This window comes from Pleurodeles waltl, chromosome 3_2 (assembly GCF_031143425.1).
Source record: "Pleurodeles waltl isolate 20211129_DDA chromosome 3_2, aPleWal1.hap1.20221129, whole genome shotgun sequence".
NCBI lineage: Eukaryota > Metazoa > Chordata > Amphibia > Caudata > Salamandridae > Pleurodeles > Pleurodeles waltl.
This window is the reverse complement of record NC_090441.1, coordinates 174,019,578-174,046,284: the sequence shown is the minus strand read 5'-3', so window position 1 is coordinate 174,046,284 and position 26,707 is coordinate 174,019,578. Positions and strand designations below refer to the sequence as shown.

Below are 26,707 nucleotides of genomic sequence, written 5' to 3'. Positions count from 1 at the left end.
CTGCTACATGGAAGTCTGTACATACATTTACTAGACATTACTGTTTGGACTCCGATGCAAGAGCAGACGCCCAAGTTGGGCAAGCTTCTCTGAGAAATGTGTTTGCATGATACATATCTATTCCTGTACTTCTATTAGACAGTCCGCAGAGTCAAGGGATGGGCTTGCTAATCTATTCAATGTTTATGACTGTTGATGAGGATCCCCTGGAAGAGAAGGATAAGTTACCTGTAAATCCTAGTTCTCTTCCAGGGGTATCATCATCAGTCATAAACAACCCACCCTCCTCCCTGGACGCACGTCTCCTAGAAGTGCAGGACACACTATCTTTCGAATCGGCTACACAGCTTGTCACCGTAAAAAAAGTACTGACCTAACTGTGAACCAACTGTCACCTCTCCTTCACCCCTGAGGCATGGTGGGATACTGGAGGTGCTCAGGGTCTTAAAGGCACGGTGCCAAAGTTTTTATGGTTCTCCTGTTAACCTGCATGCTGCCTACTGGCTAAGAATGCTCCAGTGTTTTCAATGTAGTTTTTTCTTTTTGTTCTCTGAATACTACTGCTTATTTCCCTAGGCCCAGTGGTGGGGCTTTGGTAGATATTTTTACTCCTATTGTAATTTTGAAAAGAACTTTAAAAAAATAAAATAAACTCCATAGAAATAAAGCATTTTAGCCTGTTTATGATTATAGTCTGCATTGCTGTTTTACACATGTATATACGAGTTTAGTATGAAAATTTGTCTACTAAAAATGCTATATATATTTTTTGTGCATATTTCATACTTTATATGTGTGTATTTTATATATGCTCCGGGGTCCCCGCACAGGGCGGGAATATTCAATGTTTATGACTTTGATGAGGATACCCCTGGAAGAGAACTAGGATTTACAGGTAAGTAACTTATCCATCCTGAGCACAAAATGAGACTGCAAGTATGTCACATTTTCTACAAAAACTTTAAAAGTTTTGTGAAGGGCGGCTACTTCGATGCAGACACTCAAATCCAGAGACAACCTGGTCTCTGAAAGCGAAACCTGGTCCATGTCATCTTAAATGTTTCAAAAGAGCTAGAGAGGGTCTCCTAAAAGACTTTTGAGGGCGATGATAAGCACTGCAGCCACTCCAAATCGCTTTAAACATCAAGAAAGGACAAGGTCCGATTTCCCCTCAATGTCTTCAGAAATAGACTTCAGAGCCCACAGCATTTCCACCTCAGATGAAGCATGTCTTCAAAAAAACTGTCTTCAGCACCACTGGCAGATGGTCGTTGACGGCATATTTGTCTGAAGACATCAACATTGTCCAGTTTTTGTGACCTGTACCATCACCATTATAACTGTTGGCAGCAAACTTCTTAACAATGACTTGATCATCAACAACTACAGCTTTTGTGCTGTCAACAATAAACATTGCCCCATTGTCAACACTTGTGCTGGTTGCAAATCCTCTGTCAACAGTTCACTTGTCGACACGTCCAGTCGGCGACGAGTCAACAAGCGACAGGTGCTCTGTCGATGGACTGTACCCTGTCGACAGCCATTCATGCACAGACCAACCATGCTGCCTCTGTCCTTGTCAGTGACATTGTTGATGAGCCAAACAGTGACAATACAAAAAGCATTAAAACAAAAGTGAATAACACCATCCCTTACTTCTAAGTAAGGTGCTCTCACTCCTGTGATCTTGACTCCTGGATAATTAAGATTCTGAAGACAGCCTCTAGGGGGCTGCATGAAGCCTTTCTGAGCGACATGTAAAATGTCAGGAATACTTGGATGGGGGTGAATACTATGATCAACATTGCCACTGACAGGACTTTCGGCCTCCATAACAATAGGAAATGGTATGTCTTCCGTCGACTCTTGATGGATTTGCAGTCTGTTAGCAGACTACAGAACACACTTCCCTCCAATGCCAGTGTCTACTCCTGTTCAACATGCAGACTCCAGTCTCCGCAGACACAGTTCTAACCTTAAACGCTCATTCCTCGGCCTCCAGAACGTTTACCTCCTACTATACTACTGCACCGTTCTCCGTTGGTGCCATTACATGAGCCAACATAATCTAAGGAAGGGGGAGGGGGGTGAACTTGCAAGTCATCAGGATGAATGGGATAAATTATATCTTTATATCTGGCCTACACTAGCATTTCTCTCACCACCTCCAGTTGATTAGCTTCCGGAGGATATAGGAAGTTTCCACAACTTCCTAGAAAGAGCGGCCACATGTTTCGACCTGCATATGCCTGCAACACAACAGGACTGTTTCCTTTACGACTTTAAGGAACCCTTTCGAAAAAGTCAGGGCCTTATCTATTGTGTGGAATCAGGGCTTAAAGATCATGCGCAATGCTGCCACAGTACCAGTCCTATTGCCCAAGCTAGATAAAGTATAAGGCCCCGGAGGACGTGCCAGCCTGCCTCACGTGCCACCTAAACTGGATTATCTCAAAGGCGGCGCACCGAAGATTAAGGAATCCCGCCACGTCCTTGACAGTGCCCTGGATAAAGACTCTGGGTGTCTGGTTAACATTGGCAAACTGTTTTCGGCCATGTCGGCCCTCACAGTAAGAGCAGCAAATTCCCTAGTGCTCCTTGGCTGCTATGATTGACAATTGTGGTCGGTTTTGACCCCATATATGGATGAGCTCTCTAAACACATGAGAATTGAAGAAAGTGTTGGTGGAAAGTCAGTGTTCTTTCTTGGATCATAGACTGAGCCATGGACATTGCCTCTACCGGGTTCAGACCGCTTGGTGGCGCAGCGGTTCTACGCCATTAGGGATGGCTTAAGGCAATCAATTTCAGGCCAGGAGTCCAGACAAGGGTACTGGATTTACCTGGACAGAGGCTTTGTTCAGGAAGCACTTTGACTGAGTCTCCAATCAAAACCAAAATTGCCAAATCACTGGGAATGTAGCAGTACAAAAAAGTGCCTTTTTGTGGCACTCTGAAGAGGACAATCATCCTTTTGTGGAGGATATTAACAATATCGCTATTCAGCATATTCCTCCAATACTCCAATTCCGCTTCCAATACTATCAGTGACAACATCATCAGCTGCATATAACCACCCTCCTCTCAGAGGTCCAGACGACAGGGCAGACAGTAACTTCAACCAAGTGCTGTCTACTACCCTTTCCCTCCTAAGCTACCAAGGAGAATCACCAACCACCTGCATTGCTGGAAACCAATAACGTCAGATCAATGGTTCCTCGACCAAGTTCAATTCAGACACCTTTTGGAATTCATAAAAATAACCCTCTTAACACTGCCTCAACCATGCATACAAAACCATCTGTGCTTAATCAAATGGGAGGTCAAAACCATGTTGCAAAAAGGAGCAATATAAAGACTTTCCTGCTCCCAAAGAGGAAAAGGTTTCTACTCAGTTACTTTTTAATCTGCAAGAATTCAAGACAGTGGAGATCAATTTATTGACTTGAGAGCACAACCTATATCTGAAAAATAAATACAAATAATCATTTTGCATGGTTACACTCTGGCATTGCAACTCAACAATGGAGATTACATGTCATCCCAAGGCCCCCAAGACGCCTTTTTTTCATTTACCAATCTATCCAAAACACAGAAAGTGACTCAGGTTGATAGTAGCCTGCAATCACTTTCAGTTCTGGGTGTTACCCTTTGGTCTCAAGTGTGCTCCCTGCTTTTTCACCAAATGCCTGCCACCAGTTGCGGCCTATCTCAGACAGCGAAGGCATCAAATCTTTCGCTATCTCGACGACTGGTTGGTGAAAGTTCCCATCATCCAGTCTGCAAAAGCATCCACCAGAGCCAGCATATGCCTCTTCAGCAAGCTAGGGCTTACTCTCAATCCAGACCAGTCATTACTTCAACCATCATGGCGGATAACTTTCCTAGGAGCCATACTGGACGCAAGCCTCAACATAGTCTACCCCACACTGGAGAGGCAACGGAATTTACTAACTCTGGCACTTGATTTCATATTCTGGCCGGGGAAGCTGTTGCTCTGGCAATGGTGGATCCATCACACCATGCACTTAACTGCAGAGTATTTGCCAGAAAACCAAAACGCCATAGACACTTTAAGCAGGCTGAAAACATCTTGCCACAAGGAGAAATTGGACCAAGACACACTGGATCACATATTTCTCCAATAGGGCAAACTGAATCTAGGATCTCTGCGCAACCCCTTAAAACGCCAAATGCCAGTTCTTTGCAAGTTGGCATCCCCATCAGAGGTCGTGGGAGAATGCCTTTTTAATTGCATGGTCCTGCATATTTGCTTACTCCTTTTCTCCTTCCAAAAGTCCTCAACAAGATGAAGGCCGAGTCATATCAGTTCATTCTGATAGCCACTGCATGGCCGTGGCAGCACTGGTACACCGAACTATGGTCAGTGCAACATCCCATTTGACTCCAGCCGATTTCATTGCTGCTGACGAGACAGGTACAAGTTCTGCATCCGGATCCCATCTCTCTCAATTTACCAGCTTGGCTCCTGAGTTCCAAGAATTTGGTAATCTGAACATTCCTTTAGATTGCAGGGACATATTTACAAGGCTAGGGCAGGCAGTAAAAAATAAAACCTATCGCTTGAAATGGAAGCGATTCTGTATATGGTGTCGAACTGCTAAAGTGCATCCCATCGTCTCCAAAAGAGATTTTACCTTAACTCTTAAACCTGCTCAATCGGGCTTAGTTAATGCTTCAGTTAAGGTGCCTCTTGCTGAGTTTCTCGTTTTTGGAGATCATCCAAGAAACCATCTTTGTGATCAGTCATACTCCTCAAACAATTCCTCAAAGGACTATTCAGAACATATCCCTCAATTAGAGACCCTCCTCCACTGTGGCAACAACACCGTATTAGGGCGATTGATGAAACCTCTTCTCAAACCAATCATTGAGCGGATATGAAGTTACTCTCCTGGAATGTGGCTCTTCTCGCGCATGTCTGTACCTAGAGTAAGCGATATTCAGACTTTTACCATCCAAGAACCATTCCTTCAGTTCAGGGCGGACAGTTATTTTACTTATGAACCCAAAGTTAATTCCTAAAGTCCCATCAAACTCATCTCAATGAGCCTGTAATTTTCAAATCAGTCTTTCCAAACCCTCAAACATCAACCGAGCAAGTCCACCCCCCCCCAACCTCAAGAGGTGCATAAAGTTCTACTTTGACAAAACTACGTTTTTGAAAAAACAGCCATCTCTTCGTGGCCTACAGTGCACCAAGGAAAGTTGTACCTCTAATGAAACAGAGCATCTGTAGATGGATATCCAGCACTATTACTTTGTCATCAAAAGGCAGGTCGGCCTTTGAGCACTTGCTGATTCCACAAGAGCCATATCCATTTCCATGGCATTGTTTGCAGGGGTGTAGTTACCAGATATCTGCCATGCAGCAACCTGGAAGAGTGCACACAACTTCATGCAACACTACTGCTTGGATTCAGCAGACCTCAGAGATGCAGCAGTTGGGCAAGCTGTACTAAGACATCTTTTTCATTCAAGGTGAGCCATTTGTCTTCACACCAGCCACGTAACCCTTTTTACACACATGTTCTCTACTGCTTCGGAGTTTCCCTGTTAAATGTTGTCTCTGCAAAGTGTGCTTGTTACTGCTTTCTACTTTTATTCAAGCATGTGAATCTATAAAAGTTGCAATGCTGGAGTGTAGGAAAGGGCCATCTTCCGGGCATAGTTACCTACCACTTTTTGCCTGATGTCAGTATTTGGACTGTAATTCACTGGGATCCTGCTAACTAGGACACCAGCGACTGTGCTTTCTTTCACCCCCTAAATACAGTTGCTGATAACTTCTTACACCCACAGTTGGCATAATGGTGCCCCATGTAAGTCCCTAGTATATGGTACCTAGGTACCCAGGGCATTGGCGTACCAAGGTTCCCCTATGGGCTGCAGCACCCACAGGACCCCATGCAAGCTGACTGCAGACCTGCCATTGCAGTCTGCGTGAAATGGTGCATGCACCTTTTCACTGCCAAACCTTACCACTGTATCTAGACATAACCTACCCCTCTGGTAGGCCCTTCAGCCTAAGGGCAGGGTGCATTTCTCTAAATGTGAGGGTAACCCTGCATGAGCAGGGTACCCCTACAGACCCCAGGCCAATTCCTGGATTCTGTAAGTGAGGGGAAGCCATCTAAGGGCTGGGGGTGGCCTCTGAATTCAACCAGACTGCTTTGAAGGGCACATTTGGTGCCTTCCTTGCATAATCGGTTTGCACCAGTCCAGGAGCCCCCGGTTCCTTCTCTGGCACAAAACTGTACAAAGGAAAGGGGAGTGACCACCCCCACCCTGTCCCGCTCCTGCCCTAGGGATGTGCCCAGAGCTCTGCCAGGTGGCCACTTAATTCTGCTATTTTGAAAATAAGATGTGCAGAGGTCTCTGGTAGCAGCTAACTGGTTAAGCAAGATAGGACGTCCCTGACCCCCTCTAAGTGGGTTACTCCAGAGAGTGACCAACCCCTTTTTAAGAACACTTACGGGCTACTTTGCAGGTGGGTCATCCAGTTCATCAAGCAAGACTCTACAAGGAACTCTACAAGACATTCTGCTCCTGGTCTTGAATAGTTTCTGGTCTTTCTTGGAACTGAAACACGTCTACTTTTGGTGGGAAGGCTCCTATTGCAACATTTGTTTCTCCTGATCCTGCAAGAATTCAACATCATCCAGGGCGGTGCATCCTCCAGAGTCAGAAGGGCTCTGTTTGCACCAGGAAGTACAAAGGAATCTCCCTGGGAATGAAGGAGTCACTCCCCTGCAACCGTAGGCACCTCAAGACAAAGTTGCTGGTGAGGTTTGCTGCCCATGTACATCCGAAGACCCTGCCACACAGGTGGTGTCTGGTCTTCTCTGGGTCCTGCTGGGCGCTTATCCAACTTGGTAGACTGTGGGCCCTTGCTCCTGACACTGGACTAGCACCCCTGTGCATTGCGAAAGTTGCACTTGCCCAGGTTTGTTGCGTCTTCCTTCGGAAGATCTTCAGGCTCCAAGAATCCCTGGCCTCCAGCACTCCGCAAACCAAAGATCATCTCCTGTCCTGGAACTCCTGTGACGCCGGACTTCTGTTTTGCTGGGCAGTTAAGGCCACCTTGTGACTCCATGTGTCTGGCGCCTGTGGGGGCGCCATTGCTTCTCTTGGCCTTCCTATGTGCTGAGGGCTTGTCTGACTCCCCCTCCCCCCACCCCACCTGGGTTGGGTCTCCTGGACCTTGCTTATCTCCATAACTTTCTAAACTCTTCTGCAACTCCTGTTTGCATTTGCTTGTTGATGACCTGGGTGGTCGCTGACCCTCCTGCAATCTTATGACCGTTGAGGGACAACTTGTAGGCGATTCCACGGATCTTCTACAACTCCAGGACCCCGCAGCTGGGCTTCCTCTTCCACTGACTTGCAGGATCTTCATCTTCAGGAGGATGGGCAGTGCCACCTGCACCACCTGGGCACCTCCACGGGTGCGGGACTCTGTCCCTTTTCTTTTCAGGTCCTTGATGTCTGAAATCCATCCCTGGGATCCACCTGCCTGGTCCACAGGTTGACAGCACCTGGATAATCTGAGGCATCCACAGTCTTAAGGAGGTGTCCCTTCTCGCCTCTGCATCCCGGTCCCTGGTGTAGGTATTTGTCTTCTGGGCATCCTGGTATAAGGACGCTCCATCTTCTTGCCTGTTTGTTTCCTTGGAGTCTACTGGAAAGGGTCCTGAATTCCTAAAACTCCAAACTACTCTTAGTCTATGGGACAACTGTGGGTATCTACCTTATTCCTGGTTGCTGGGGTCACTTAATTTACTTACCTCCGGTGTTCCTAACTGCCCCAAACTAACTACCAAACTTACCTTGGCTGGAGTCACTGTTTCACATTCCACATTCCACATTTTAGTATATGCTTTGTCCCTCCCCTAGGGCCCTGTGTATTTATATGCTATTTATGATGGTTATTCTGTGTATATATTGTGTAATATATCCAGAGAGAGATAACAATGTCATTTTAGTAGTAGTGCTGTAATAAAGTAGCCTTTATTTTTGCAACACTTGTGGTTCTTTCTTGTAAGGGAGTTGCTGTCTGACTACTATGGTATTGCAAGTGCTTTACATAGTCAGTGTGTTTGACTCTGTTCACTGGGATCCTGCTAACCAGGACCCCAGTCATTATGCAGTCTCCCTTCAAACTTAGTTACGAGTCACTTACACATGTGGCTTACTGGTGCCCTGTGCAAGTCCCTAGTATATGGTACCCAGGACATTAGGTTACCAGGTGATCCCCATGGGTTGCAGCATGTATTATGCCACCCTTGGGAGCCAATGCAAAGTGTATCTGCAGGCTTGCCATTGCAGCCTGCGTGAAAGGGTGTATGCACCCTTTTTCACTAAAGGTTACTACACCAGCTCTGTCACCCCTATGGCAGGCCCTCCTAGCCCAGAGCGCAGGGTAAAAGTACCTGTGTGAGGGCACCCCTACAGTGCGGGGAGGGGGGGGGGGCAGTATTGCAATTCTGGGGAAGAAAAATGTGCAATTTAGAGGATAGAAAACTACTGGGGTCCTGGTTAGCAGGAACACAGTTGAAAATACTGACAACAGGCAGAAAATGGGGGTAACCATGCCAAGAAAGAGGGGGCTTTCCTACAGTAAGTAACTTGCTCAGCAAGGATGCATCACTCTGCTGTATGTCTGCATCAGTTATGAAAGTATATTGGCTTGACAAAGCTGTTCAGCAAAGTGTTTGATGTAATTCCATTGATATCTTACGACACACCTCTCCTGCTCTTGGCACTGGTACTAAATGTTGCCATGTGCAAGAAGTAATATTGAGAAAGAGCACTGATGGGCAAAATCTAGCTTGCATGGTGCAGATGCCGAGTGATTTGAGTAGGTGGTTTTTAAGGATATGATCAACATGGAATCCATGCAACTTTGGTGTGACAAAAGTGATTGTGGGATAGAATAAAATGCTGTGCTGCTGTATAGGGTTGCAAAGTTGAAGGGCTTGTTAGGAATTAGTGCTAATCCTAAATATTGGTGCTAATCCTAATATTGGTGCATGGAAACATATTGTTTTTTGTGGATTGCTTGTAGTTAGCCAAATGTACTTAATGAGAAAGGAAGTGGAACACTGTTAAACAATTTTTGATCTATTGGAGTGCTTAAAATGCACCAGGAAGATTGTAAATCTACTTTAAAATGCTGAGTAAAGGTGGAAGAAACCGATGAAATGCAAATTATTCAATGTGAATGCAGATAATTGTTGTTGGTGATATGTTAATTTTGCATATCCTGAACTAACTCTTGTGCAGTTGAGGTTTAAGTAGTTCTCTTGGGACTGTTGTGCAGGGCCTAATGCGGTTAATGTTTGTTCTGCAGAATTCAATAACTCTTTACTGGATAGTGTTTGCTCAGATGAAGATTCTGGGAATGAGGACATTTTCGACATGGAGTACACAGAGGCTGAAGTGGAAGAGCTGAGAAAGAATGCACAGGTATGAGTAAAATAGTAATAACAGATTGAGACTGCTTCAGTCAAGGCTGTGCTTTTGTTAGAAACTAGAGGCCACTTTCTTACTCAGTGGCATTTCACTACTTAACAGCCACCAATGGCACACTTACTCTTACATAGTGTGCTCTAGAATCCCCATTTTTTTACTGAAAAAAATACAAATATGGCAACGATACTGTGAGCGTCCAATTAAGAAGTCTGAATTTCAAATAGAAAAAAAATCATTAAATGAAAGTAAAATACTTAAAGATCACATTTGAAAATGAACAGCTCCGATTTATAAATATACTAATGGCATAAAGTAATATTTTGTACATTTTTTTTTTCTTTTTCTTTTTTTTTTAAAGTAGCAATGGACGTCCCCTTCATACTTTATGGATGAATAGTAAAAATTTGTTGGCATAATTCTGGGTGCAAAACATATTTTCATATACCAAGAAATACAATAAATAGATGACTATTGCTTGGTTTGCTTAACATCATGAATTCCCAACTACGAGGAGGAGCATTATGCACACTTTGATAGCCCTTTTAGCCTTTCAGCATTTAACTCTTTTGTTCAGACCAGATAATGCATGGTGATGTACAGGAGGGAAATTTTCTGGGAATGAATAACTATTTAATTCTGCAAGAAAAAGATCATACTTTGGAAAGGCCACCTAGAAACAGGCTTCAGAGACGAACTTGGGGACAAGTCTGGGAGCTCAGTTTGTGAGGGTCCTGGGAGAAAGGGAGCATGGTCGAAAGTTGTGCACCCGGGCCAGGCACTCCGGTGCAGAGGGTTTTGCTTGGCTGGTTCTGTACATCGAAGGCACTCTGGGTGCTTGGTTAGACCTGCAGAGGGGTAAGAAAAATAGACAGTTGGGCAACTCTCATGGACTGCCTCATCTATTTTGTCGGCCCTCAGGTGCAGGTTCTGGATTTGTCTTTGCAGTGGTGTCTGGCTCAGACACGAACAAGTCTTAATGCTTGCAGCTCTTCTAGTATCTCAGTTACTAACGCAGGACGACTCCTGGTGAGCTTGGCGTCTCCAAACTTTGTGGAGAGACAGGTTTGTTCTACTGGAGCCCTGTGACCTCCTGCTGGGTGGCTGCTATGTTGGTGGACCCGATGGTAAACAGATTGGTGGGCCAAATGTCATGGTTGGTGCCTGCGGGGAAGTGGCTCCTCTGCTCCAGGGGAAATGTTGGCTGGCATACAAAGTGCTGGCAGCCCTCCGTCATACCTGCAGGACGAGTTAGGGTCTGGATGATTGTCGGGACAGCAGGAGGCAGGCAGGGTTTGGAACCAAAAGTCCAAACTCCACCAAAAAACAAGATGATGGAACCCTTCTTTCGTGGAGCACAACAGGCTGCCCACCTTAAGGGGAGTGACTAGCCTGGTAGTGCAACACGCCTCCTTGTGTAGCTAACTTCCCGCCTGTCCTGGTGCCAAAAAGACCTCAGAGCAGGGGGTGGCAGCTCCCGGGTCTGGGCGAAGCCGGTCACCTGTCAAAAACGGCAGGGACTTTGAAATCCCTGGCCTTTGTATGCAGATTCACTACCCATACTGCTGGAGGTTATAACATCATCCAGCGAAGGCACTGTTTCTGGCCTCTAATAGTGTGGGCTCTCACCTCCAGGGGGTCGGAAACCTGGTTGTGGTGGCGACTGCCCGATACCAGTCAGCTATCACATTTGAGGACCAGTATGTTTTCAGGGGGCACTTTAAAGGTGCACTCTGGGTGCATATCATAATTATTCCAATACTGGCATCAGTATGAGTTTATTAAAATGAGATGTTTGATACCAAATACCATGTGTTTCAGTGAAGCAGTTATGTAGCTGGGGAACTTGTCATGGCAAGTGTCCAATACACCTTAAGATGGCTTTTCTGTTCCCTTGTAACATCTAGAAATCAAACTAGACATTAAAGAGGCATATCTGCTTATGCACATGTCATATCAGCTATAATGTACCCTGCCTTAGGGTGCTAAAGCCTGCTGTATGGGTTACTTTCTTATATTAAATGCAGTGATTTGGGGCATGGCACACTCAGTGTGTCATGTTGTGTTTTCACTTGTGATTTGCATCAATACACGCAGTCTTCAGTGACAGGCAATTTGTAAGGAGGTCCCTGGCACAATACATGCTGTAGCCCTAAGGGACCCTCTCTAGAACCCAGGCCCTACCTACCAGTGGTACCATTTACTAGGTACTTACAAGGGAGTGCCAATTGAACACATTTAGACCTTTTTACCTTTCTTTAGGGAAAGAGCACAGGAGGCCTGGATAGCAGGAACCCAGTGCACCTTCATTTGAAAAACTACAGTATCAGTGGCAAAAAAGTGAAGGTGGCCATGTCAAAAGGGGTACTTTCCTACAGTGACAGTCCTGACCTTCTGGAAGTGCACAGTTCTGTGTGGCCCAAAATGGATCCTGTTCCATGAAATGAATTACTGGAAAGCAACAGCTGGGTCTGTTGCTGCTGTAGACCATTAGCAACTGGATTTGCATTGGACTACCAGAGTGGATAGTCTTGAGGCCTGAAAGTTCATGGACCTCAGGGTTGCCCCATGAAAGCTCATTGCATCTCTTTTGTTTCCAGCATCATGCATCCCCACCATGAGCCACTTCTTGGTTGGACCACATTGAAGTAGACAAAGATTCTGATAACTCCAAGACTGATGAAAGCGACTGCTAACTGTTCCCTTGGATTTGGGCGGTCCCTGTGACTGGCCCTTGCTCTGTTGGGTACCCAGGGCTTTGGTACACCAGGGGTCTCCCATGGGCTGCAGCGTATATTCGAGGGATAGCTCATAGGAGACTCGTGGGATCTCATGCAAACTGTCTGCAGGCCTGCCATTGCAGCCTGTGTGAAATGGTGCATGCACCCTTTCACCACCAAACCTGGTCACTGCACTTCAGCTCAAAGGCAGGGTGCTTGTCCCCAAGTGTGAGGGTACCCCTGCGTGAGCAGGGTGTCCCTACAGACCCCAGGCCATTTCTTGGACTCTGTAAGCAGTAAAGCTATCTTAAGGTATGTAGTGGAATCTAGTCAACACGAGTGGTCCAACTACATAATGGCTTCTCCAAATCTAGACATGTTTGTGATCAAACATTTTGGAAACCTGCAACTACACTGATTCCAGTTTTAGTTGCATAACACCATGTACTCTGGGGGTTCCTTAGAGGATCCCCCATTTCTCTGTGCAGTCTTATGGGGTTCTAGCTGCCAGCCCAAGCTGCTGCTGACTCCAGTTCAGAGTTCTATTCTGCTGCTGACGAGCCTGGCTCAGGCTGGAGAGGCTGAACAAAGGATTTCCTGCCAAGGAGAGGTATGACCACCTCCCCCTGTATATTAGGTGTCTAAGGGCTAGGATGGCCTCTGAGTGACACCAGACTGCTTTGAAGGGCACATTTGGTGCCCTCCTTGCATAATCCAGTTTGCGCCGGTTCAGGAGACCCCAGTTCCTGCTCTGGGGCAAAACTACACAAAGGACAGGGAAGCGTTTCTACAAACATCGAAAGGCTCTGCTTCACAGGTGGTGAGTGTGTGGCTTCCTCTGGGTCCTGCCTGTCTTCTGAACAACTTGGGAGACTGTGGGTCTCTTCTCCTGCCACTGGACTGGAACCCCTGTGCACTGCAACTGTTGCACTTGCCAAGGCTTATTGACTCTTGCTCCAGGAGATCTTCAGGTGCCAAGACGCCCTGGCCTCCAGCACTCAGCAACTATAAGATCTGCCCCCTGTCCTGCAACTCCTGTGACGTGGAAGTTGTTTTGTTGTGCTGCAGAGGCCTCCTTGCGACTCCGTGTCTATCACCTGTGGGTTACTCATGGGGGCTCCAACTGCTGCTGCCCTTGTGTGCTGAGGGCCAGCCCAGACTCCACTTCCTGGGTAGAGTCTCAGTGGCTCCCAAACCTTTTCAAATACTTAAGCTTCTGCTTACATTTGCCAGTGCTTGGCGTTGACCTGGCTGGTCATAGACCCTCCGGCAATCTGGTGACCGTCGAGGGATAGCTCGTAGGAGACTCGTGGGATCTTCTGCAGCTCCTGGACCCCGCAGCTGGACTTCTTCCACCGACTTACAGTAACACCACCTAGGAGGCATGGCAATGCCACCTGCACCACCTGGACAACCCCAAGGGTGCTAGATTCGACTTTACAGGACCTCCACGTCCACAATCCGTCCTTGGGTTTCACCGCATAGTCCATAGGTCGTGACAGCAGCTGGACAATCCGAGACTTCCACTGACCTTAGTCCCTTTTCCTTTCCTGCATCTGGGTCTCTGGTGTAGGTACTCCTGTCTTCTGTGTATCCTGGGGTGGGGGGCACTCTCCAACCCTGTCCTTGTCTGATGGTTTTCTCTAGATCCCCTGGGAAGGGTCCTGAATCCCACAAATTCCAGCCACTACTCCCTGTGTTAGCCTATGGGACAACTTGGTGGCTAACTACCTTGCACCTGGTTGCTGGGGACACTCAATATTTATCTCTGGTGTTTTTCTACCCCATCCCCTAGCTAGCGACCACATTTACATTGGTTGAGTTTACTATTTCCCATTCTACTTTTAGTATGCTTTATCCCTCCCATAGGGCCCTTTATCTTTTTTGCTATTTTTATTTTGTGTATATTTGGTGTGTAGATATCTTCAAAGGGAGATATACTAATGCTAGTCTAGTAGTACTATAATAAAGTATCCTTTTTTTTTTTAAATACTTGTGTGGTTCTTTCTTGTGAGTTACTGTCTGACTACTGTGGTATTGCAAGTGCTTTATATTCCTCCCGGACAAGCTTTAGCGGCTCGCCTCAGCTACCCCTAGAGAGCTTTTGCTATCTGGACACACATTCACTATCACTAATGGTTGCCTTGACTAAGTATAGGGTGCCACAGCATAGGTATACAACAAACTGAGCCAGCCTTCTACAGAATCTACATATATAGGTTTGCTTGGGTGCCTATTTAAAGATAAATAAGACCCTCTAAATTAAAAAGAAAACTGGTTTGATTTTTATTTCCTACGAATTAACTGTGTTGCTACTCCTAAATGCTTTACACTTGTTTGTTTGATTAAGCTTGACTGGTCTGTGCTACAGCTTTCCAGGACAGAGGTAAGGGGTTTATTACAGAAACCTTAAAAGATCTGAAAAGGATTATATTAGAAGGTGAGGTCTACTTAATACACTTTCATACAGGGTTTCTAACCTTACCCCTACCCCTACCTACACACACACCCCTATCTAGTAAACGACAGTGCTGTTAGACCTGAGAGCTTTGGTGTTGCCTTCTCCAAACCTTTTTCCATATCCCTTCATGTTTACTGAATTTTCATTTTTTGTTGGCATTAGGACTGTGATACTTCTAAATTCATTTTTTCTCTATTGTAAGGCCTAACTCTCCCATAGACTAATGGGTTACCTTATTACATTAGTGTTGACTTTTGATTTGGAACAGGTAGAAATACCATGTTTGGTTGCCACAGAATTGTAATTTAAAATCCTCTTTTATGGTAGTCATAATTCTGAAAATGCCATTAGAAAGTTGACATTTCCTTGCCCTAATTATTTTGTAGCTGCAGTCTGTGTCCTGGGCCATGTGGCCAGTTGTAGTTGGCCATTATGTATTTCTCCCAGACAGTGACACAAAATGGAAGTAGGTGTTGTCAGGATGGGAGGGGTGGAACAATTCACTGTCCCGCTTAAATTTCAATAGGGCTGCCTCCAGCACGCTTACAAAGAACTTGACCCCAGTCTTTTGTCACCCTAGACCTCATGGAGCCTGGGCAGGGGAAGGGAGTAAATTGCCATCACCACATATAGGTGCAAAGACCTTGAAGTTTATCCTACTTCAAAAGTTGGCACCTGGTGTGAATGTATGTATGTGTGTGTGTATATATGTGTATATGTGTGTGTGTATGTATATATGTGTGTATATATGTGTGTGTGTATATATGTGTATATTATATCTATCTAAAGCAATTCCACTCTCATTGGCAAAATTTCACCACAGACAATTGGGTATTATCAATTATCCGCAATGGCTATTTCCTCGAATTAATCTTCACCCCTCCAAACATTCCACCATGGCACTATAATTGTTCTCAGAACTCAACGTTCTGTTGCAACAAGAGGTACAATCTCTATTAAAACAAGCAATAGAATTGGTCCCACATTCTCAACAGGGAACAGGAGTATACTCACTATACTTCCTCAACCCCCAAAAAGATGGCTCTCTAAGGCCTATCCTAGACCTCAGGCCTCTCAAGCTATACAGCCTGTCAGAAAATGTTCACATTACATCTGCAGGATGTCATTCCACTACTACAAAAACAAGATTGCATGACTGCTCTAGACCTCAAAGATGGGTATTTCCATATACCCATCCATGCAGCTCACAGAAAATACCTTAGGTACATCATAGCAGGAAAACATTACCAGTTCAAAGTTTTGCCGTTCGGCATAAGAGCTCCAAGAGTGTTCACCAAATGTCCTGCAGTAGTAGCAGTAGCCTACTTAAGAAGACTTCACATTTTTCCATATCTAGACGATTGGATAATAAAATCAAGCAATTTTACACAATGCCCCCAGCACACTCAGTATGTAATAGAAACCCTGCATTCACTAGGGTTCACTTTTAACTTATCAAAAATCACACCTTCATCCAGCACAGGTACAACCTTACCTATGTGCTATTCTAAATACTCAAAAAGCCCTAGCATATCCAAATACACAAAGGATACAGGCTTTCCAGAATCTCATCCCACATATACAACCAAATCAACAATACATTGGGATGATGGCATCTTGCATAGCCATAGTTCCAAATGCAAAACTAAACATGCGGCCTATACAATAATGCCGCTCACAACAATGGTCTCAGGCACATGGTCAAGTTTAAGATCTAGTGTTGATGGACCACCAAACGCATACGTCCCTTCAATGGTGGAATATCAGCAATCTATTGAAGGGGCTGTCATTTCAAGACCCTGTGCCTCAGACCATAATAACGGACGGATCAATGATAGGTTGGGGATCTCATCTCAACAATCATACCATTCAAGGGGTATGGGATTCCAAACAGTTAATTTCACATACACCACCTAGAACTATTGGCTGTGTTTCTTGCCCTAAAAGTCTTTCAGAACAGAAAATTGTTCTGATAAAAACCGACAACATGACCATGTATTACCTCACAAAACAGGGTGGGACACATTCATCTCAACTGTCCCTACTAGCCCAGACAATATGGGCATGGGAAATTTACAACACATTCATCTGTTAGCAGAATATATTCTAGGAATTCAGTTAGCAGATCTAAGCAGGAATCACCAACAAACTCACGAATGGGAGATTCACTCCCAAGTACTTCAGAAGTACTTTCAAACGTGGGGAACACCAGAACTAGACCTATTCGCAAAAAGCAAATGCAAAATGCCAAAACTTTGCATCCAGACACCCACATACCCTATCCAAGGGCAATGCTATAAGGAGCAATTGGTCAGGGATATTTGCGTACGCTTTTCCCTCTCTCCCACTCCTTCCCTTTCTGGTTAGCAAACTAAGTCAGACATCTCTGATCATGATACTCACAGCCCCAATATAGGCACGCCAACATTGGTACTCAACACTCCTAGAGTTGTCTGTAGTACCTCATTCCAAACCCCCAAACAAAGGTCAAATCAGGCACCCAAACCCCAATGCTCTCAATTTAACGATTTGGCTCCTGAAGTCATAGAATTTGATTACCCACAACTTCTATCAGAATGTATGGAAGTGATTAAGCACGCACGTAAACCTACTACTTGACAATGTTATGTTCACACCGTCAATCCAAAACCACTGATCCACTTACAGCATCTATACAAGATATTGTATGCTACTTACTGCATTTGCAAAAATCAAATTTAGCTTTCTCATCCATCAAAATCCACCTTACTGCAATATCTGCGTATTTACAAAATATTCAACACTTCTTTATTTAGAGTTCCTGTGATTAAAGCATTCTTAGAAGGATTAAAATGTATTACTCCACCTAGAACACCACCTTTTCCTTCCTGGAATTTAAATCTTACCAGGCTCATGGGCCCATCTTTCTAACCCATGCATTCTTGTCAAATTAAATTTTTAACATGGAAAGTTGCCTTCCCTGTAGCTATTACTTCTTTACAAAGAGTTAGTTAAATACAGGTGTTCACTCTTGAGGAATCTTTCTTCCAAGTACACAAACATAAGGTTGTATTTGGGACAAATCCAAAATTTTTACCAAAACTAGTATCTCCTTTTCACATCAACCAAACAGTGGAATTGCTGGTCTTCTTTCCACATCCAGACTCTGTGGCAGAAAGAGCTCTTCATACTTTATATCTCAAAAGAGCTCTTATGTACTACATAGATAGCACTAAATATTTTAAGAAAACAAAACTTATTGTTGCCTTTCAACAACCACATAAAGGCAATCCTATATCTAAACAAGGCCTAGCAATATGGATTGGTAGATGCATAAAACATGCTACATCAAAGCAAAGAGACCGCTTTTAATCACTCCTAGAGCACATTCTACAAGAAAGAAAGGTGCATCAATGGCATTTTTAGGAAACATACCAATGGCTGATATATGTAAAGCGGCCACATGGTCAACTCCTCATACATTTACAAAACACTATTGTGGTGCTTTTTTCACAGCAACAAGCTATTGTAGGCCAGGCTGTCTTAAGCACACTATTTCAAACAACTTCAACTCCTACAGGCTAGCCACCTCTATTTTTTGGGAGTACTAACTGCTTTGTAGTCTATGCATAGCATGTGTATCTGCAGCTACACATGCCATCGAACAGAAAATGTCACATACCAAGTGTACACCTTTTTGTGGCATGTAGTGCTGCAGATTCACATGCACTCTCCCTTTTCCCCAGAAGCCTGTAGTCATTCAAGTTTGTACATTTGTACATATGTATATACATTTACAGTTGCATGGACATCCCTTTATATTCTTATACTCGATCGCTCCTTCCTTCACCCTTTGCGGGAAAGCAATCTAACAATGGAGTCGATGCCCATGCTCACTGTAACAGAGGAGTCACTCGATCCCATAACTCCGAAAAGACTTCTTCGAAGAAAAACAACTTGTAACACTCCGAGCCCAACACTAGATGTCAGAAGAGCTATGCGTGGTATGTGAATCTGCAGCACTACATGTCACAAACAGATGTACACTGGGTCAGTGACATTTTCCGTGTGTGTGTGTGTGTGTGTGTGTGTATGTATGTCTGTGTGTATATGTATGTATATATATGTAGATGTGTGTAATCAGTAAAAACCGATAACTGTAAGCTTCACCTACAGTAACAAAAAGGATGACTAACAGTCCATCTTGCAGATCTCTTCAATTGACATCTCTGAATAGGCATCCTATGTGCGGGCAGGCTTCTGATCTCAGCCTCAACCCCCAACACCAGCTTCACTCAACTCCTGTTATCATGGGAGCTCTGAACAAGGAAATCAAAGATAAGCTGCCAACACAAGACATTTGAAACTACCTGCATAATACATTATAAGACTCTGCATCTTTTTCTCGCACTTCACTCATTATTTGTGTTATTTTCACTTAAACAATAAATGCCCCTTGGTTGTTATCAAGACCTACTTAGCAACACTTTAGGTATAGACTCAAAACAAAGACCACACTCTTCCACCCACATGGTGTAGTGTGCTAACAGCATGAACACATGTTTCAGTTGTCCACATAGGGGGTAGTAAGCACTATAAAAATGCCATAATGCAATAAAAGCCTTTCTGCCCGTGCCATAAATCTGGGACACTGATGCTATGATTCCAGAAATTTGGCAAGAGTCCTTATTCTGGCCTAGATGGTTATGTTGCTTCTTGTTCTCCTGGTCATGTGTATATTACAAGTTCCACATTTCAATTGCTACATGTAGGCCCTGCAGTGGAACTTTAACCCTTCAAAGTCTACAACACGGATAATGCTTTTAGGACAGCGTTCTCATGTTGACCAGTGTTGACCTTCAGTGCCTCATACATACCCACAGTGGCGAAGGATGCATCGCTGCGGTGGGGAAAGACACCTGGGCAAAGTTAAGATCACAGGAATTTGATCTCAACCTTGTTGAGCTTTTTGACATCCATCTGGCCCTCAGCCTTTCAGCCTTCTATCTGCTGCACGTCTGTCCAGATGACATAACCATGATGGGGTATGGGAACAAGCAGGGCAGCCTGGGTCCCGTGTCTCCATCTTGTGGCATGAGACATCTTTGCTCATTTGGGCATATACCTAATAGACATGTTGAACACGGTCTGGCCTTGTGTGCCATAAACTTCTTTTGAGGCAGTCTTAGAGGTGTTCTGCCTTTGGTGACTAATGTCTACTGTACACGTGATTTCCACTGATTGCGTGGATCCTTAAGTCAAAACAGACTGAGCATACCTCATAGACTGGAACTGGACTAAGTTTGGTCTTTAGCAATGCTGAATCTAAACACACAACCTTCCATTGACTGCCTCTTAGAGCTCCTAAATTCCCAGCAAGAGGGCAATGCTTTGCATCTACAGTTTTAGTTGTGGATATTGAGCTGAGATTCTTTGATCGTCCATCGGAGTTGATGTATGCTGTAGGAAGTTGGCTCTGTATGCACTATTTCAAAGTAAGGAATAGTATGCACAGAGTCCAGGGGTTCCCCTTAGAGGTAAGATAGTGGCAAAAAGAGATAATACTAATGCTCTAGTTTGTGGTAGTGTGGTCGAGCAGTAGGGTTATCAAAGGAGTAGTGTTAAGCATTTGTTGTACACACACAGGCAATAGATGAGGAACACACACTCAGACAATTTCAGGCCAATAGGTTTTTGTATAGAAATATCTTTTCTTAGTTTATTTGAAGAACCACAGGTTCAAGATTTACATGTAATACTTCAATGAAAGGTATTGCAGGTAGGTACTTTAGGAACTTTGAATTAGCAAAATAGCATATACAGTTTTCACATAAATCACATATAGCTATTTTAAAACTAGACACTGCCATTTTCACAGTTCCTAGGGGGAGTAAGAGTTTGTTAGTTCTTGCAGGTAAGTAAACCACCTACGGGGTTCACGTTTGGGTCCAAAGTAGCCCACCGTTGGGGGTTCAGAGCAACCCCAAAGTTGCCACACCAGCAGCTCAGGGCCGCTCAGGTGCAGAGGTCAAAGTGGTGCCCAAAACGCTTAGGCTTCAATGGAGAAGGGGGTGCCCCAGTTCCAGTCTGCCAGCAGGTAAGTACCCGCCTCTTCGGAGGGCAGACCAGGGGGGTTTTGTAGGGCACCGGAGGGGACACAAGTTAACACAGAAAGTACACCCTCAGCAGCACGGGGGCGGCCGGGTGCAGTGTGCAAACACACATCGGGTTTCCAATGTAAATCAATGGGAGACCAAGGGGTCTCTTCAGTGATGCAGGCAAGAGGGGGGGGGGGGGGCTCCTCTGGGTAGCCACCACCTGGGCAAGGGAGAGGGCCTCCTGGGGGTCACTCCTGCACTGGAGTTCCGATCTTTCAGGTCCTGGGGACTGCGGGTGCAGAGTCTTTACCAGGCGTTGGGATCTGGGAAGCAGGCAGTCGCGGTCAGGGGGAGCCTCGGGATTCCCTCTGCAGGCGTCGCTTTGGAGGCTCAGGGGGGGCAACTCTGGCTACTCACTCTCGTAGTCTCCGGGGAGTCCTCCCTGAAGTGTTGTTTCTCCACAAGTCGAGCCGGGGGCGTCGGGTGCAGAGTAGCAAGTCTCATGCTTCCGGCGGGAAACGCAGTTGTTTTAAAAGTGCTCCTTTGGAAACAAAGTTGCAGTCTTGGATGAACAGAGCCGCTGTCCTCAGGAGTTTCTTGGTCCTTCTAGAGCAGGGCAGTCCTCTGAGGATTCAGAGGTCGCTGGTCCTGGGGAAAGCGTCGCTGGAGCAGTGTCTTTAGAAGTGGGGAGACAGGCCGGTAGAGGTGGGGCCAAAGCAGTTGGTGTCTCAGTCTTCTCTGCAGGGTTTTTCAGCTCAGCAGTCCTCTTCTTCTTAGGTTGCAGGAATCTGAGTTCCTAGGTTCAGGGGAGCCCCTAAATATAGAATTTAGGGGTGTGTTTAGGTCTGGGAGGGCAGTAGCCAATGGCTACTGTCCTTGAGGGTGGCTACACCCTCTTTGTGCCTCCTCCCTGAGGGCAGGGGGGCACATCCCTAATCCTATTGGGGGAATCCTCCAAAATCAAGATGGAGGATTTCTAAAAGTCAGTCACCTCAGCTCAGGACACCTTAGGGTCTGTCCTGACTGGCCAGTGACTCCTTGTTTTTCTCATTATCTCTCCTGGACTTGCCACCAAAAGTGGGGGCTGTGTCCAGGGGGCGGGCATCTCCACTAGCTGGAGTGCCCTGGGGCATTGTAACACGAAGCCTGAGCCTTTGAAGCTCACTGCTACGTGTCAAAGTTCCTGCAGGGGGGAGGTGTGAAGCACCTCCACCCAGAGCAGGCTTTTGTTTCTGTCCTCAGAGCACAAAGGCCCTCGCCACATGGGGTCAGAAACTAGTCTCTCAGCAGCAGGCTGGCACAGACCAGTCAGTCCTGCACTGAACAATTGGGTAAAATACAGGGGGTATCTCTAAGATGCACTCTGTGTGCATTTTGTAATAAATCCAACACTGGCATCAGTGTGGGTTTATTATTCTGAGAAGTTTGGTACCAAACTTCCCAGTATTCAGTGTAGCCATTATGGAGCTATGGAGTTCGTTTTTGACAGACTCCCAGACCATATACTCTTATGGCTACCCTGCACTTACAATGTCTAAGGTTTTGCTTAGACACTGTAGGGGCATAGTGCTCATGCACCTATGCCCTCACCTGTGGTATAGTGCACCCTGCCTTAGGGCTGTAAGGCCTGCAAGATGGGTGACTTACCTATGCCACAGGCAGTGTGAGGTTGGCATGGCACCCTGAGGGGAGTGCCATGTCGACTTAGTCATTTTCTCCCCACCAGCACACACAAGCTGGCAAGCAGTGTGTCTGTGCTGAGTGAGGGGTCCCTAGGGTGGCATAAGACATGCTGCAGCCCTTCGAGACCTTCCCTGGCATCAGGGCCCTTGGTACCAGGAGTACCAGTTACAAGGGACTTACCTGGGTGCCAGGGTTGTGCCAATTGTGGAAACAACGGTACATTTTATGTGAAAGAACACTGGTGCTGGGGCCTGGTTAGCAGGGTCCCAGCACACTTCTCAGTCAAGTCAGCATCAGGCAAAAAGTGGGGGGTAACTGCAACAGGGAGCCATTTCTTTACATATGCTATTCTGGCTGCTCACCAAACAGCAACCAAGTCCATCTACTCTGGTCGTTTGTCTAAAATTGGAGTGAGGAAAGATTCTCTGCAGGCTAAGTTGTCCTATAGTCTTCTGTTTGTTTTAGCCGTAGTCTGTGAGGGCTGTGCTTTGACTAGTGTTAAGGGTTACTTGTTGGCCCTTTCGGTCTTTCTTCAGTTCCTTGATCAGTCCTAATTTAGTTAATCATTGTGATGGATTTCTTAATGTGCTCTATTTCCTCCAGTTCAGTTTACTGTGCCATAGTGGAATGTTAATTCTCTTCCAGGGGATCCTCATCAATAGTCATAAACATTGAACATATCGCCCTTGTGCGGGGACCCCGGAGCATATATAAAATGCACACATATAAAGTATGAAACATGCACGAAGAATATATATGTTCGATGGCATCTGTCGCTGTAGATACGCATGTTTTGCATAGCTCGCCATCTGGTGTTGGGCCGGAGTGTTACAAGTTGTTTTTCTTCGAAGAAGTCTTTCGAGTCACGGGACCAAGTGACTCCTCCTTTTGTCTCCATTGCGCATGGGCGTCGACTCCATCTTCGATTGTTTTTTTTCCGCCATCGGGTTCGGACGTGTTCCTGTCGCTCCGAGTTTCGGAACGGAAAGATAGCTAATTTCGGAAGATTTTCGTCGGTATTGTTGCGTTGGGGATCGGCGTAGTTAGATTCAACACCGCGTCGAAGGATCGAAGAGCTCCGGTGCCCTTCGGGGGTAGTTTTTTCGATCCCCCGTCGGGGCCTGGTCGGCCCGACCGCGTGCGGAAGAACGCTGATGGAACGGACCCCGTTCCGTTTCTGCCCCAAATGCCACAATAAATACCCCTATACAGACCAACACTTGGTCTGTAACCTGTGCCTGTCACCTGAGCACAGTGAAGAGGCCTGTCGTGCGTTCTGGTCCCGAAAAACACTCCGAGACCGTCGAGCCAGAAGACTTCAGATGGCGTCCGCGCCGACAGCCCACCGAGAGTTCGAGGAACAAGAAGAGGAAGGTACCTTCTCGATCCAAGACTCAGACTCCGAAGGATTCGACGATACACAAACCGTGAGTAAGACGTCGAAAACCACTCAGAGGAAGATTTACAAGGTCCAGGGGACGCCACTGCCACCAGGCCATGGCTCCACCCATAAATTCGGTGACCGACCGTCGGCACCGAAAAAGGCCCAAACAGTGCCGAGATCGTCCGACTCCGGTCGAGACACCGGCACGCAGCCTTCTCGGGACCGAGAAAGTGCTGGAGACAAGCATCGACACCGAGATGCCGGTGTAGACACGGCTCGACGCCGAGACAGCGGCCCCGAAGAAGATCGGCGCCGACAGGTTTCGGCCCCGAAAATGAAAAAAGTCACCTCGGAGCCGAAAAAGGTCGCAGACAGGGTTTCGGTCCCGAAACAAACTGCAACCGACCCAGCTCCAGGCTCTTATACAGAAGAGCACTCGCTAACCTCCCAAATGCAAAAGCATAGGTTTGAGGAAGAGCTACAATCAACTGATGTGGACCATACGCAAAAGCGTATTTTCATACAGCAGGGGACAGGAAAAATAAGCACCCTTCCCCCTATTAGAAGAAAGAGAAGGTTGGAGTTCCAAACTGAACAGACACCACAACCAAAAGTGGTGAAAAGAGTTACCCCACCACCCTCTCCTCCGCCCGTGATTAACGTCTCACCAGCACAAACTCCATCACACTCGCCAGCTCACACCACCATAAGCCAGGGTGACCAAGATCAAGACGCATGGGACCTATACGACGCCCCAGTGTCAGATAACAGTCCGGAGGCATACCCTACGAAGCCATCTCCACCAGAGGACAGCACCGCGTATTCTCAAGTGGTGGCTAGAGCAGCACAATTTCACAACGTAAGCCTCCACTCAGAACAGGTCGAGGATGATTTTTTATTCAACACACTCTCCTCCACCCACAGCTCATACCAAAGCCTGCCTATGCTCCCTGGTATGCTCCGGCACGCAAAAGAAATCTTTAAGGAGCCGGTCAAAAGTAGGGCAATCACACCAAGGGTGGAAAAAAAGTATAAGGCGCCTCCTACAGACCCGGTTTTCATCACTACACAGCTGCCACCAGACTCTGTCGTTGTAGGAGCAGCTAGGAAAAGGGCCAACTCCCACACATCTGGAGATGCACCACCCCCAGATAAAGAAAGCCGCAAGTTCGATGCAGCTGGTAAGAGAGTCGCAGCACAAGCTGCAAACCAGTGGCGCATCGCGAACTCCCAGGCACTACTTGCGCGCTATGACAGAGCCCATTGGGACGAGATGCAACATCTCATTGAACATCTGCCCAAGGACTTACAAAATAGGGCAAAACAAGTGGTTGAGGAGGGACAGACCATTTCCAACAACCAGATCTGCTCCTCCATGGACGCTGCAGATACAGCTGCACGGACAATTAATACATCTGTAACTATCAGAAGGCATGCATGGCTCCGAACGTCTGGATTTAAACCAGAGATTCAGCAAGCAGTTCTCAATATGCCTTTTAACGAAAAAGAACTGTTCGGTCCAGAAGTGGACACAGCGATTGAGAAACTAAAAAAAGATACGGACACTGCCAAAGCCATGGGCGCACTCTACTCCCCGCAGAGCAGAGGGAATTACAGCACATTCCGTAAAACACCCTTTAGAGGGGGGTTTCGGGGTCAGAGCACACAAGCCAGCACCTCACAAGCAACACCGTCCAGTTACCAGGGACAGTATAGAGGAGGTTTTCGGGGACAATATAGAGGAGGGCAATTCCCTAGGAATAGAGGAAGATTTCAGAGCCCCAAAACCCCTACCACTAAACAGTGACTCACATGTCACTCACCCCCTCCACACAACACCAGTGGGGGTAAGAATAAGTCATTATTACAAAGCATGGGAGGAAATCACTACAGACACTTGGGTTCTAGCAATTATCCAACATGGTTATTGCATAGAATTTCTACAATTCCCTCCAAACATACCACCAAAAGCACAAAATTTGACAAAACATCATTCCAATCTCCTGGAGATAGAAGTGCAGGCACTATTGCAAAAGAATGCAATCGAATTAGTGCCAAACACACAAATAAACACAGGAGTTTACTCACTGTACTTTCTGATACCAAAGAAGGACAAAACGCTGAGACCAATCCTAGACCTCAGAGTAGTGAACACTCATCAAATCAGACCACTTTCACATGGTCACACTACAAGAAGTATTGCCATTGCTAAAACTACACGACTACATGGCAACTTTAGACCTCAAGGATGCTTATTTCCATATACCAATACACCCATCGCACAGGAAATACCTAAGGTTTGTATTCAAGGGAATACATTACCAATTCAAGGTACTGCCTTTCGGATTAACAACCGCACCAAGAGTCTTTACCAAATGTCTAGCGGTAGTCGCTGCACACATAAGAAGGCAGCAAATACATGTGTTCCCATATCTAGACGACTGGCTAATCAAGGCCCATTCGTTAATAGAGTGCTCAAATCACACAAATCATATCATACAAACCCTCTTCAAACTAGGGTTCACCGTCAACTTCACAAAATCCAAAATTCTGCCGCGCAAGGTACAACAATACCTAGGAGCCATAATAGACACATCAAAAGGAGTAGCCACTCCAAGTCCACAAAGAATTCAAAATTTCAACACCATCATACAACGCATGTATCCAACACAAAGGATACAAGCAAAGATGGTACTACAACTCCTAGGCATGATGTCTTCATGCATAGCCATTGTCCCAAACGCAAGACTGCACATGAGGCCCTTACAACAGTGCCTAGCATCACCATGGTCACAAGCACAGGGTCACCTTCTAGATCTGGTGTTAATAGACCGCCAAACTTACCTCTCGCTTCTGTGGTGGAACAACATAAATTTAAACAAAGGGCGGC

The 26,707-nt window shown here is 45.9% G+C and overlaps 1 protein-coding gene across 4 annotated transcripts in view; it reads left to right on the top strand.

The window, feature by feature from the left end:
- Positions 1-26,707, top strand: part of USP37 (ubiquitin specific peptidase 37) — a 328,025-nt gene that overhangs the window by 230,098 nt on the left and 71,220 nt on the right. For all 4 annotated transcript variants that reach the window (XM_069227105.1, XM_069227104.1, XM_069227107.1 and 1 more), the window contains one exon: positions 9,374-9,489. In XM_069227105.1, coding sequence (XP_069083206.1) covers positions 9,374-9,489 — 116 coding nt within the window. The remainder of the gene's footprint in view (positions 1-9,373; positions 9,490-26,707) is intronic.